The 13118-nt window shown below is 36.3% G+C and overlaps 1 protein-coding gene across 1 annotated transcript in view; it reads left to right on the plus strand.

The window, feature by feature from the left end:
- The first annotated feature begins 1653 nt into the window (after positions 1-1653).
- The window catches only part of LOC123563720 (DNA topoisomerase 3-alpha-like), a 73304-nt gene continuing 61839 nt past the window's right edge, over positions 1654-13118 (plus strand). The window contains exons 1-4 of the mRNA XM_053535136.1: positions 1654-1917; positions 9898-10031; positions 11981-12056; positions 12875-12983. Of these exons, the coding sequence (XP_053391111.1) occupies positions 1780-1917; positions 9898-10031; positions 11981-12056; positions 12875-12983 (457 nt within the window). The 5' untranslated portion in view covers positions 1654-1779. The remainder of the gene's footprint in view (positions 1918-9897; positions 10032-11980; positions 12057-12874; positions 12984-13118) is intronic.

Genomic DNA, 13118 nt, shown 5'->3' on the forward strand with positions numbered 1-13118 from the left:
TCCAACTCCCATCTTTTTTAGAAGTTTTAGGTCATTTTGGAGGGTGACAGCTTGGTCTGCAGATGGCAATGTTAGATATATTGCCATGTCATCTGCAAACAGACGCACTTTGGAACTGATGTTTTGTGGGAGGTCATTTATGTAAGCTAGGAAGAGCAGGGGACCAAGTACAGACCCTGCGGGACACCTGATGATACTGGGATGGCATCAGAGGTAGTGCTATTTAGGACTACTGATTGGATCCTATTATCTAAAAAGCCTTTGACCATGTTAGTGTGTTACCTCTGACTCCATATTCATGCATTTTTAGTATGACTTTCTCATACAATACAATACAATACAATACAAATTTTATTTAAAGTCGGTGCATATATCGAGGGCTTGGCGCAAAACTATTGTAAGTGTATATAAATAAAGAACAAGATACAATAGTTTTGCGCCAAGCCCTCGATATGTAAACAGGAAAACATTAGCTATGTAAAGGTATTTACCGACATACATAACAAAAAAAAAACCAAGTAACATGCAGATCATCATGAGTTATACACATACATTAGTCATAAAATAGGCGTATACATTTGATTATATAAATAAATGTTAAGACCTGTGAGGGTAGCGCTAATCTTGACCCAGGGCCTAAATACTTCTCTAAAAGACAAGAAAACAACATAAAACCTGCAAGCGGAAAAAAAACAACACAAACTGTGTATATTTAAGAAATTATTTTAAAAAATCCACTATTACCTCAAATCAGATTTGAGGTAAACTGATTAGCACTACTCTCCCAGGGGTTCAATAAGAATTGCTCCATTACAATAATGGTAATATTAAAACTACAAATTGCTAGCATACATACATAAATAAAAGCACATACATACATGGTCAGGCTAAATCATACCAAAGCTGGGGAAAAGGCAATGGCAAGCTGAAGCAAAAAAAAAAAAATAAAAAATAAAAAACCCACACAAAACACGCAAGCTAAACTGAAAAAGCACACAGAAAAGCTAAACAAAACGATGACTGGAACTATGAGCAAAACGAACAGGAGCAGCTCTCACCGTTCCAGGCATTAATCGTACTCTTGAAGTGATGGAAGTTCGTCCCCTCCCTAAAATGCTGAGGAAGCGAATTCCATAACTTTGGTGCACTGGAACGAAGAGAGCTACTGCTGTAACTTTTAGTTCTTACCTGAGGCAAGATTGCTGTATTAGTGTACCTAAAAGAATAAGAATTTTCTTTGATTTTAACTAAGTCATGCAAATAGGCTGGACCATGTTTGTTTACAATTTTAAAAACCTCCAGAGCCATTGTCCTCAGCCTTCGTATTTTCAAATTTGGCAGTTTAGATTTATCAAGGAGAGAATCATAGTCCGAAGAATAATCATCATAAATGAAACGTAGAGCTCGTTCTTGAATTTTTTCCAGTTTTTTTAGTATAAGTTTCAGAGCAAAAATGCTAACATGGTCGAAAGCCTTACTAAAATCTAAAAGTAAAAGATCTACTTGTTTCTTATTGTAGACTGAGGTAACCAGATCATTTACTAACATAACTAACTAAGTAACGCATGACCTTTTTTCCCTAAATCCATGCTTGTTTCACAAAGTTTACTTTTACCTTTACGCCCTTTGCTGTTAGTTGGGGTCATTCAATCGACCTTGACACTCCCAAAATGGCGGTGGTTTAGAATTTTCATAACAATGTTATTTTTCCAATATATAGAATAACTCTGTTGTGTCAAGTTATTCCGATGAATTGAAAGGATACGTTTTAACCATATAATGCACATTTTGAAGTTTTTAAAATATAACTATTGTTCAATTACTGCCAGAAATATGGTGAAAGTTTTAAATGTTGCCGAAAAAAACGATGCTGCAAAGTCAATTGCAGAAGTTATGTCTAGAGGGAGAGTCAACAGGGTATATTACATTTATATTTGTGTCACTTTGCTAGTAAAATTTTCTATTTCTGAACATAGAACTGCAAGTGTGGTTGAGGGGGTATGCCCATCTGTAGGTCGTGTGTATCGTCGCACCACATAATTTTACGCACACCTATTTAGACGCCATTTTTGTTTTGACCATGTTTTTGATTAACTTAGGATTTCTGATGACGTAGTTACACGATGCTTTCACTGAAAATCTCAAGGTTCATTTCACCGATAACAATGTGGAAAGATCAGGATTTGAAGGTATTTATCAACTTTATTTTACCAATTACATGATTTTTGATGTTTTTACTAATGCAGTTTTTAATCTGTTTTAAAAATGTTCTTGTGGATGCTTAGATAAAAAAATTGAAGCAAATTTTGTTGTACCTGTCACGGTACGGACTTGGTCACGTAAGGGGAGATTGTGTCAGGCAGCCGGTTAGCTGTCGGTAGAGCACTCGCCCTGTAAGTGAGGGGTCCCGGGTTAGAGCCCCGGACTGACTGCACATTTTTCTCACCCTGTGACATACATTTGCAGCTCGCTTCCGGTGCTGTCAAAGTCACATGACTGTCATTTGACATATGTACATCATACTATATTATGCACTGTTTTGGAAGGTGTACGGCAGGGTTCAAATTTAGACAAGCATACAAACTAAATGCTAGTGGAATTTTAAAATAGCTAGTGGGTTTGAATGTACTAGCTAATTTCAGCTAGTCATAATATAACAAGCAAATGTCTTCAGAGCTGTAATAAAGTTTAATTATTTTAAAGGTGCACAATTTTCTTCTTGAAATGAATGTTATCATTTATGTTTATAATATTTTATTGTTCAACAAAAATGGCACAAGCTATTTTAAGCTAATAGAAAATATGTTTGTGACTGGCTACTAACAAACATCAATCAGTAAGTTTTGGCCAGTAAAATATTAATAGAGTAATTAAATATTATTAACTTTAGCCGTTAACTTTTCATTTTAGCTAGTGATCAAAAAGGGCACTAGCTAATTTCAGCTAGTACAAACTATTGTTAAATTTGACCCCCTGGTATGCCTTGTATACCAATGCATTACTCTTATGCACTTCAAAAAATGATTTACTTGCTGCAAGTTTGGTATCATCATCATACTCAGGGGTTCCATTTGACCCGGGACCCCGGGTCCGGGCCCGGGAGATTTTCAAAAGACGCTCAAAGGACCCGGCAGAATACTTGCCTGTGCGTCCTTCGGGACCCGGGGGCATTTTCCTTTGATAATCCTTTCTCTTATCATTAATTTCCTTCAGTAAAACCATTTCCACGATAGACACGTGTATTCAAAATAAACACTCGCGGTCATGCTCTCCTGCCTTTGATCTCTGCTAAATCCCGCCCTTTCTCCTGTAGACATGCCTCGCTGATTTTTTTATCTGCAAGTTACGTCACGGCGAGTGCACATAGGTAACAAGAAATCAATGAAGTGTTAATTAATTGATAAAGCGAATCCTGTGTACTGTCAAAAAAGGCGCCAATTATTAAATTATCGTAAGCAGCTGATTACCGAGCATGTGAAAAGTGCCCTGCAAGATTTTTTCATGCCAACTTTAAATTAGACCATTGTTTAGTGATCATATCGTAATTTCAACAAGAAACTTCACAAATTTTGATGAATTTCGAAAGCAAAAATAAGTTTAGAATGTCCGTTCACGGGTCTAATTACACCCGATGTCATATGCATATTTCCAAAATTCCTAAAAAAAACCTGACTTTCAATGCAGATTTTTATGATAAGTAGCATCATTATTTCAGGAACTATCGCTGATTTAGCTTAGTTTGCCAAATAAACTGAGCAAAAACTACTTTCCGATGACATTCTGAAAGTGTAACAGTATTCGGATAGTACATTTTGGATACATTTTTCTAGAGTGTTATAAGCACTGTTCTGTTATTAAAAATGAAATGAAATATTGAAGAAAAACCTAATTAAAATAACATGAATTTTGATAAATATTAGTTTACAATATGAGACTATATGACCTGAGACTGACATTTTTATTATGCTGTAACATGATCTTGGGTTTATTGTTTTCTTAGGTAAAGATCTACGTATTACTGAATAAAAAATATAGTAAATTATATTGACATGTTGGGATAGGACTCCTGTATTTTGGAAAAGGACCCTTCAAAATTTGGGCCCAAGGGTCCTGGGACTCTTGGGTTTTCGGGTCTAGTGGAACCCCTGATCATACTCATTACAAGAAAACATACCATTAATAATGTTTTAGTAACTGATGAATTTGATAATTTTCACTCAAAAGATAGCCTGGATTTTGCATCATTTATGAACTTAGTAGCTTAATTATATGTCTTTTCAGAAACCTAGTCAGCTATAGGGCTTACTTCCCAACTTCAATGTCTACTGTCTTATCAGAAGTAATAGAGACAGGAGAGGCAATAAGAAAGGTGACAAAGAAGTTAGGAATTCCAGAGTCATCACTGCGGCACAGGCTCAGTGGGCATGTAAATCCAGTGGCAGTCAGGTCTGGTCCTCCAGCACTTTTCATACAAGAAGAAGAGGCTTGGCTTGCAGATCACCTTATATTCACAGCTTCTGTTGGATATGGTTATAGCAAGTAACTTTTGTTATATATTTGTCTAAATAATGAAATAATGCATGCATGATTTGGAATTCAGTTAATAATATAATAATATCTAATAAATGATAATAATAAAAACAGTAATCAATATGTTTGTAATAATAGTAATTATTACGGTAGCTAATAAGGTGATCTGCAAGCCTAGCTTACAAACTTCCTACCTCAATTTCAGATCTGAAGTTCTTGATATCGCAACAGAGTACGCCATTGCTCTTGGTCACAGAGATAAGAGCAACCCACATAGTTTCCGTTGGTATGAGGGGTTCAAGTCACGCTGGCCTGACCTTAAATTGATTAAGCCCAGAGATCTTAAAATACAGCGAGCCAAGGCTACCACTGTTGAATGTGTGAGGAACTACTACACAGAGCTGGGCAGAATACTTACTAAGTATGGTCTTAATGACAAGCCCGAACGCTTCTCCATGTGGAAGGAAAAGGTCTCTCAACAACCCATAAGCCACCAGAAATAATTGCTGGAAGTAGAACAAAGCCACCAAGCATCACATCCAATTCTCGGGTCACAGTGATAGTCCTTATTTGTGGTAATGCGTTGGGATACCAGGTACCACCTTTCTTTGTATTTCCTGGCACACAAATGGGACAGGAGCTTCTTGAAGGCAAGACTGCTGGTGCCAATGGTACTGTCTCAGAGTCTGGCTGGAGCAATAGTGAGGTCTTCCAGCAATACATGGAAACACACTTGATGAAATACTTACCTGAACGTAATGACGATCTTCCGGTTCTGTTGCTCTTTGACGGACATCGGTTTGAATCTGATTGAATGGGCTAGGAATCAGCATATTATATTATTTGTTCTACCGGCACACACTAGCCATGTGCTCCAGCCAATGGATGTAGGATGCTTTGGTCCATATGAGAGAATTTTCAATGAATTATCACATAGGTACATGTGTGAACATTGTGGACAGTCCATCACGAAATACAACATACGTTCTATTGGATGTGCAGTTTACACAAGTGCTCTGTCTGTTGCTAATCTTCAGTCTGCATTCCAAAAGTCTGGTGTATATCCCTTTAATCCAGATGCTGTTGATTGCTCTAACTTTAAAGTAGCAGAAGTGCAGGAGCAAGAAAAACTAGAAGATACCACTTCCTGTCATCAAGAGGAACTAAATGACATGTCATGTGATGATACATCAGCTGCATTTTTCAGTGTAAAAGAAAAACCACTAAAGACCAAAAAAAGACAAACAAAAAAGATATTGTTAGTGGGTAAGCAATTACTGAGGAAGTTAGATAAAATCATAGAACACCAACAGGCAGTAACCCACGCAAAAAATCAGCACAGTCCTCACTGCCTGGCCTATCTGGACAATCATGCAAAACGAGCCAACAAGACCACCTCTGAGAAAAGCAAAATCCCGTCTCCTGCTGCATCATTATCATCAGATGATGATGAGGATGAAAAGTGCTGTGTCTGTAACAAAGTCAGTCCAGATGAAGTCTTGAAGAGTACATCTCTTATATTTGTGAAGTGGGTTAAGTGTTACCAAGTAGGCTGCAAACACTGGGTACATCTTAAGTTTTGTACTAAAATAAAGGTTGTTAGGTGGGGGTGACAAATGCCTCTGCAAGCACTGCAGTCCAGAAGAATGAAAAAAAAAACCCTCAAGACAATGTGTAATAAAAAGAAGCAGAATGATTGTTTATGTTCTTTACCACTTATGTTTTCAGATTTATTTATCATTTGGCCTAAATATTGATTATTTACTTGTATCTACAGTTGTTTCAAGTTTTATTGCACCATTCAAGACAGTAATGGTGTAGCACATCACTTACAGTGATTGTTCTGACAGTCAGTTGTTTAGAATAAGATATACATAAAAGGTAATTGCACATGCAGTATCATAGAGAGTCGCGTATGTCACAGAATGAAAAAGCGCTGCCATGTTGCCTGTCAAGTGCATCAAAACTGGTGAGTCTAGGATAATAAAATTAAAAATGGAGCCATAATTTCTTTAAGGTTTAGGAGTAAATCATTAAAACACAGAAATATTTGATAAACGAACATCTTTACCAATATTTTACCTGACCATTAAATATTCTACCTTACTGTCCCGTTCGACGGATACTTGAAATATTCTGAAAAAGTTGTCCCCATTTGAAAACGAATGTAAAGAAATAAAAATAAACAATAATTATTGCTGAAAACTGTGTTCCACCTAGTTACGTGAAATTTCACCAATTGTATGCTTTTGCAATGCATCAAAACGAACATATGTAACAGTAAAATGGTGAGTTTTTAAAGGCATTTGACTGTCCGGAAGTGTGGCCCCTTTAGGCAGTCCAAAAAACAATTGCTGAAAACTGTGTTCCACCTAGTTATGTGAAATTTCACCAATTGTATGCTATTGCAAATGCATCAAAATGAACATATATAACAGTAAAATGGTGAGTTTTTAAAGGCATTTGACTGTCCGGAAGTGTGGCCCCTTTAGGCAGTCCTTTTCCGGAATTCAATGTTTATATGAGTATACTGACACTTGTTCATAGAGTAATATACATGTTTTACATGCTGTTCAATTTTCATTTGAAACAACTCTTTTTATGCCCCCGGCATCTACTGATGCGGGAGGCATATAGTGATTGTCCTGTTGTCCGTACTGGGTTAACCAAATGGGACACGTTTCGCCTAGCATCAATACCCCTAAGTAGAATGACTTGATACTAATGTAGATGTAACCTGTGACCATTCCTCATCTTCAGACATCACCTGACCTCAGTTTGACCTTGAACTTGACCTCGTTTTGGACTTAGGTTGCTTTGTATCGACAAGGATGCCACCGGAGGCATCAAGCGTTTATTGAACGCAGCTCCTTGTCTTTCTATGATTTGGTGTTGTTTGATTTTTTTTCTCAAAACATAATGCTATAACTATAAGCATTAACATATTTGTTGTTAAAAGAAGCATCATAAGATAAGTTTTATCACTACACAACCTATTTCCGACCACAACCCATTTTTGACCGCCTAAGACTTTGTATGATAAAAATCTCTACAAGCCAAATTTATCAGTTATGATTGTTTCACTGTTTACAGCAGAGACAGAACATGTTAGGAACATATTCTCCTTCAGTTTTGGTATTTGGAAGTTTATATAAATTCCTTTTATGTAGCAGTATCAGTTGTTTTCATGTGTTTTTTTTCTTATTACTAAAAAACCTGCATGTTTCCGTGGCTACTACCTATTCTTATTTAACCAATATCAGTATTTATATATCCTTTGCACTAAATGTATACTCCTTAACACATATTTCCTGCCAAAATTGTGAAGCACACTATTATTAAATTCTTTCGACAATGCAATCCTGATGCCTGTTCTTGCTACAGTTTTCTTCATTTTCTAAGCATTTTGGAATATTCAGTGTCAAAAGTTGATAGCAGTAATGTAAAATATTGATGTGACACCTAGTTTTTCTTGACCTATTGTGCCCATAATATAGCTCCTTAGATAATGCACTATTGCCTGCCATTTACATTACCCTACCCCCTCTAATCTAGCTGCCAATTCAGGCAAGTGTGCCTACAGTATATTGATCTGCCATATTGGTTATGATGTTTGTTACCAGACTTGATTTATGAGTGTTCTATGTTTGCCATGGTGAAATGAAACTACAGTAAAAGTTTAGTGCTGTTTCTTTTTGTTGGAGTGAAAATGCCGCACATGGTCGGATTTAGGTTGTAAATTTTCAGTTTGACTGCCTACTGATGACTTTCAAAATTATAGAACCTGCCAGGGATTCCGCAAGAAACTTGAAACTTAAATGGTATGCTTCTAAAGCATTCATGTTGATAGAAAGTGTGGGGCAATCAACCAAAGAGTAGCATTTGCATTTTAGCAAAACTGGACAGAAACCTTGTTAAGCGGTCGAAAACTGGTTGTGCCGGTATATTTTAAGCAGGCAAGACAGAAAAAAAGTACAACATAAGTGGCAAGCGCTTCTGAACTGACTATAACAAAGATAAACAAATAAAACATTGGGCTATTCCAGAAAATATCCACCCCACCCCCAATGTGGAAGCAGTTTTTCTGGTACAGGGTGCTACTTTACAGATAGAGGGAACAGGGGTGTGCCTTGAGGTTAGGAGGGATATTTATTAAGTCATCGTATTGTTTATCTGCAATTGGGGGAAAGGAGGTTAGTTTAAGTCAAGCAGTAATCACAGTATAGACCGGGTGTGGAAGGGGAAGGGACTTAGGGAGTGGGTATTTTGAGGGACCAAGTAGGGGGGTTCATTTTAGAGGAATGGAGCCAGTGGGGGGATGTGGAGTTTTTTTTAGTTAAGCAGTAATCAGAGTGTGTTGTGAGGCCTATAAATTGAATATGGTGTAGACCGTGTTTGGAAGGGGAAGTGGGGAAGTGTCGGTAAAAAGCTATACATAGCTTATATTAACATGTTGAAATCTCTCCAACTATACATAAGTTTTGATTTGATTTGATTTGGGGTGGGAATGCGGGTATTTGGAGGGACTAGATGGGGAGTTGGAGTGGGGGTCATTTTCAAGGAACAGAACCTGGGGTGAGGGCTATTTTTAGTTAAGCAGTAAACACAGTGAGGAATGAGGCCTATTAATTGAATACAATGTAGACGGGGTGTGGAAGGTGAAGGTTGAGGTATTTTAAATTTAAATTTCAAGCAGTTTTCTCAAGAATTTGATAAGGCTTAGCATCGTATAATTGATCTTTTTGAACCAGATTCTGTATCTCTGACTAACAATTTACGAAATTATGCCTCTTTTTCAACATGGAAAATTTTGTCAAAGCAGAACATTTTATTAAATCTTTTGTATGTTTACAAACTAGTATTATGTCATGTATGTGTAAGGGTCTAAAACTATTGAGCATTCTGTCATGAGAAAGCTCCTGTTAAGTTATAAATTTATCAAAACAAATAAAGGTGTAGCCACTCCACGACTGTACTGGTAAAACATCTGATTTATCTGCCATCCTCTGCAGTCTGTGTTTAATTACCTACCTGATGGAAATAACAGATTCAGAGTTACACTTGACCTTCATTACATGTTGGCCATGTAAACGAAATGGTGGCCTCTATGCAAATAGAAGCTCTGTTAGGACATAGCTCAATCATTCTTTCATTTGTTGGCAAGCTGTTTTTAAACAAGCATCTTCTATTTTCTTTGGGCTACAATTATGTTTGTTATGATTAGTGTGCAAGTCACCATCTCTTCAAAAATTCTCAAAGACCTATGCTTTGCTTTTCTTTATCTACAGAGTGAAAGGTTTCTCTAGATTTAACAAGATTTATGAGTTTGAGTACAATTGTTCGACCTTTGCAATTCTTTATCTACAGAGAGAAGGTTTCTCAAGATTTAACAAGATTTATGAGTTTGAGTACATGTTGTTCAACCAGAGATGTAACATGATGATGACTTCAGTGTCTGGTCATCTCCTCGGCATGGACTTTATAGGACAGTACAGAAAATGGTAAGTTATTAGAGGTCAATACATAACAGGGCCCAGTTGTTCGAAACTTTAACAGGGGATTAAGCTAACAGTTGATTAACGTTTAGGGTTAGTTTTCGACATTATAGAAAATTTAGAAAAACAAATGTTTTAGTTTAGAATGATGAAATCCGAAAATTCTTTACAATAAAATTGAAACATCATACTAGTGTTTCCCACCAATGACTAGTGTTTTAAATCAAAATTTAACCAGCGGTTAGTTTAACAACAAGTTGAAGTTTCGAACAACTGGCCCCAGAAGAAGTCTGCAATGACACTGGGGCTGTAAGTTCAAGGACATTATATTCTCTGTAGGATACTAATATGAAATAAGGCATTGCCTTAATTGGGAATGATAACAGTCCATCAGCTTTCTCAGAAATATGCATTTGTATCATTTTAAAAGTACATTTTGGAATAAAAAACAATACTGTCCATAAGTGGACTGATGTGCAAGACAATGCAGTTCGGACAAGTTAGGTTGACCCTTATTATGCACAACGAAAAAGTGTATTCTTTCAAAAAATCTAAAGTCAGACGCTCTGTGCATGTGCCGGAAGACCACATTTTTTAATTTAATAGTATATTTCGTTCGATACATATTGCATGTTACCGCAGACGGATCAATTCTGTTTTTCTTACTTGGCGATGGAAATCAATAGGATCAATTCCCTATTGGGCAATGACTATTAATGTCTTTTAACCTATGTTTCGAATTTGTAAGTAAGCAACTAAAATACAATATTGCTGGTAAAGACCATTGTGTTTTCATTTGTTTTGAATGTTCAGCGGACTGAAAGACAGTTATTACAAAGTGATACTGTAGAGCATGTGTCAACGTTAATTGTGTAATTGCTGGCAGAGGCTCATTTTGGTACCAAAATAGCACCATACTTGGTATAACATATAATAACGTAGATATTAATAAAAGCTTATACCAATAATATATTCCAGTTAAGATTTTGTCAATGGATGGGTCCAATTGGTAACTCCAAAACCTTGAAAATGTAATTTTACTTGTTCATTAGAACTAAATTTCGTGGATTGACTCAACCATGAAATCCACGAAAATTAGTCTCCAAGTATATTAATGTTTCTCTATTTTATCTTTTAGAAACAGTTGCAGTTTCTCTTTTTTGTCTTCTAGGAACAGTTGAAATTTCTCTATTTTGTCTTCAGGAACAGTTGCAATTTCTCTATTTTGTCTTCTAGGAACAGTTGCAATTTCTCCATTTTATTTTCTAGGAACAGTTGCAATTTCTCTGTCTTGTCTTCAGGAAAAGTTGCAATCTCTCTATTTCATCTTCTAGGAAAAGTTGCAATTTCCCTATTTTTGTCTTCTAAGAACAGTTGCAATTTCTCTATTTTATCTTCTAGGAAAAGTTGCAATTTCTCTATTTTTGTCTTCTAAAAACAGTTGCAATTTCTCTATTTTATCTTCTAGGAACAGTTGCAAATTCTCTGTTTTATCTTCTAAGAACAGTTGCAATTTCTCAATTTTTATCTTCTAGGAACAGTTGCAATTTCTCTGGTTTGTCTTCAGGAACAGTTGCAATTTCTCTATTTTATTTTCTAGGAAAAGTTGCAATTTATCTTCTAGGAACAGTTGCAATTTCTCTATTTTATCTTCTAGGAACAATTGCAATTTATCTATTTTATCTTCTAAGAATAGTTGCAATTTCCCAGTTATATCTTCTAGGAACAGTTGCAATTTCTCTATTTTGTCTTCTAAGAACAGTTGCAGTTTCTCTATTTTATCTTCTAGGAACAGTTGCAATTTCTCTATTTTTGTCTTCTAGGAACAGTTGCAATTTCTCTATTTTATCTTCTAGGAACAGTTGCAATTTTTCTGTTTTATCTTCTAGGAACAGTTACAATTTCTCTGTTTTGTCTTCTAGGAACAGTTGCAATTTCTCTGTTTTGTCTTCTAGGAACAGTTGCAGTCCGGCATCTTTGTTTGATATTCAGGTGGAAAAATACTGTCCAGAAAATTTTACAGACATTAAGGTATGCATTGTTTGGTTTAAACATATTTATTTAACAAGATATATATTACATACATATAACAATACAATACAAATATCAAGACAAGTGGATTGAATTGAGAGCTGCTAGAGCTTATAGTAATTCTCTGTGCACTGTTTAATAAAGTTACTCTAATCCAAGTTTAAAATAATTTTCTTATGATGCAAATCTTGCCTGCAGCAACTACACCTGCAATTGGAAATGCAGCAAGCCTTGTCTGCAGCAACTATTCCCCTTCCCCTTCAACTATACCCCTGTAATGGGTAATGTAGCAATCCTTGTCTGCAGCATCTATTCCCCTTCCCCTTCAACTATACCCCTGTAATGGATAATGTAGCAATCCTTGTCTGCAGCATCTATTCCCCTTCCCTTTCAACTATACCCCTGTAATGGGTAATGCAACAATCCTTGTCTGCAGCAACTACAACCATGCAATTGGAAATGCTGCAAATCTTGCCTGCAGCAACTACACCCCTGCAATTGGCAGTGCAGCAACTCTTATCCGTAGCAATTGTTTCCCTGCAATGGGAAATGCTGCAACCCCTGTCTGCAGCCTCTATACCCCTGTGATTGGTAATGCAGCAACCCTTAGCAGTAACAACTAAACCCCTGTAATGGAAAAGAAAATGCAGTAACCCTTGTCTGCAACAACTATACCCCTGCAACTGGAAATGCAGAGTCATTTCCTTTATTAACAGTAGCTATTACCTAATGCTACTTTCAGATAATTTATTAGAATGTTCAGATACAGTATAGAAATGTATACATGTAGTGAAATATTAAATGTATTAAAATTTCAGCGTACATTGGAGCGTGAAGTGAGAGGAGCCCAGTTCCTTGTTATATGGACAGATTGTGATAGAGAAGGAGAAAATATTGGATTTGAGGTTATACAGGTCTGTAAAGCAGGTCAGTACCAAGTTTCATTGTAGTTAGTCCCCTACCAGTGGAACACCAGAGGGGAATATAGAAATGCCCTTCATCTTTGTCTGTTATAGAGAAGGAGAAAATGTTGGATTTCAGTTAATACACGTTTGTAAAGCA

The sequence above is a fragment of the Mercenaria mercenaria genome, chromosome 2 (genome assembly GCF_021730395.1).
Source record: "Mercenaria mercenaria strain notata chromosome 2, MADL_Memer_1, whole genome shotgun sequence".
NCBI classification, from domain to species: Eukaryota; Metazoa; Mollusca; class Bivalvia; order Venerida; family Veneridae; genus Mercenaria; species Mercenaria mercenaria.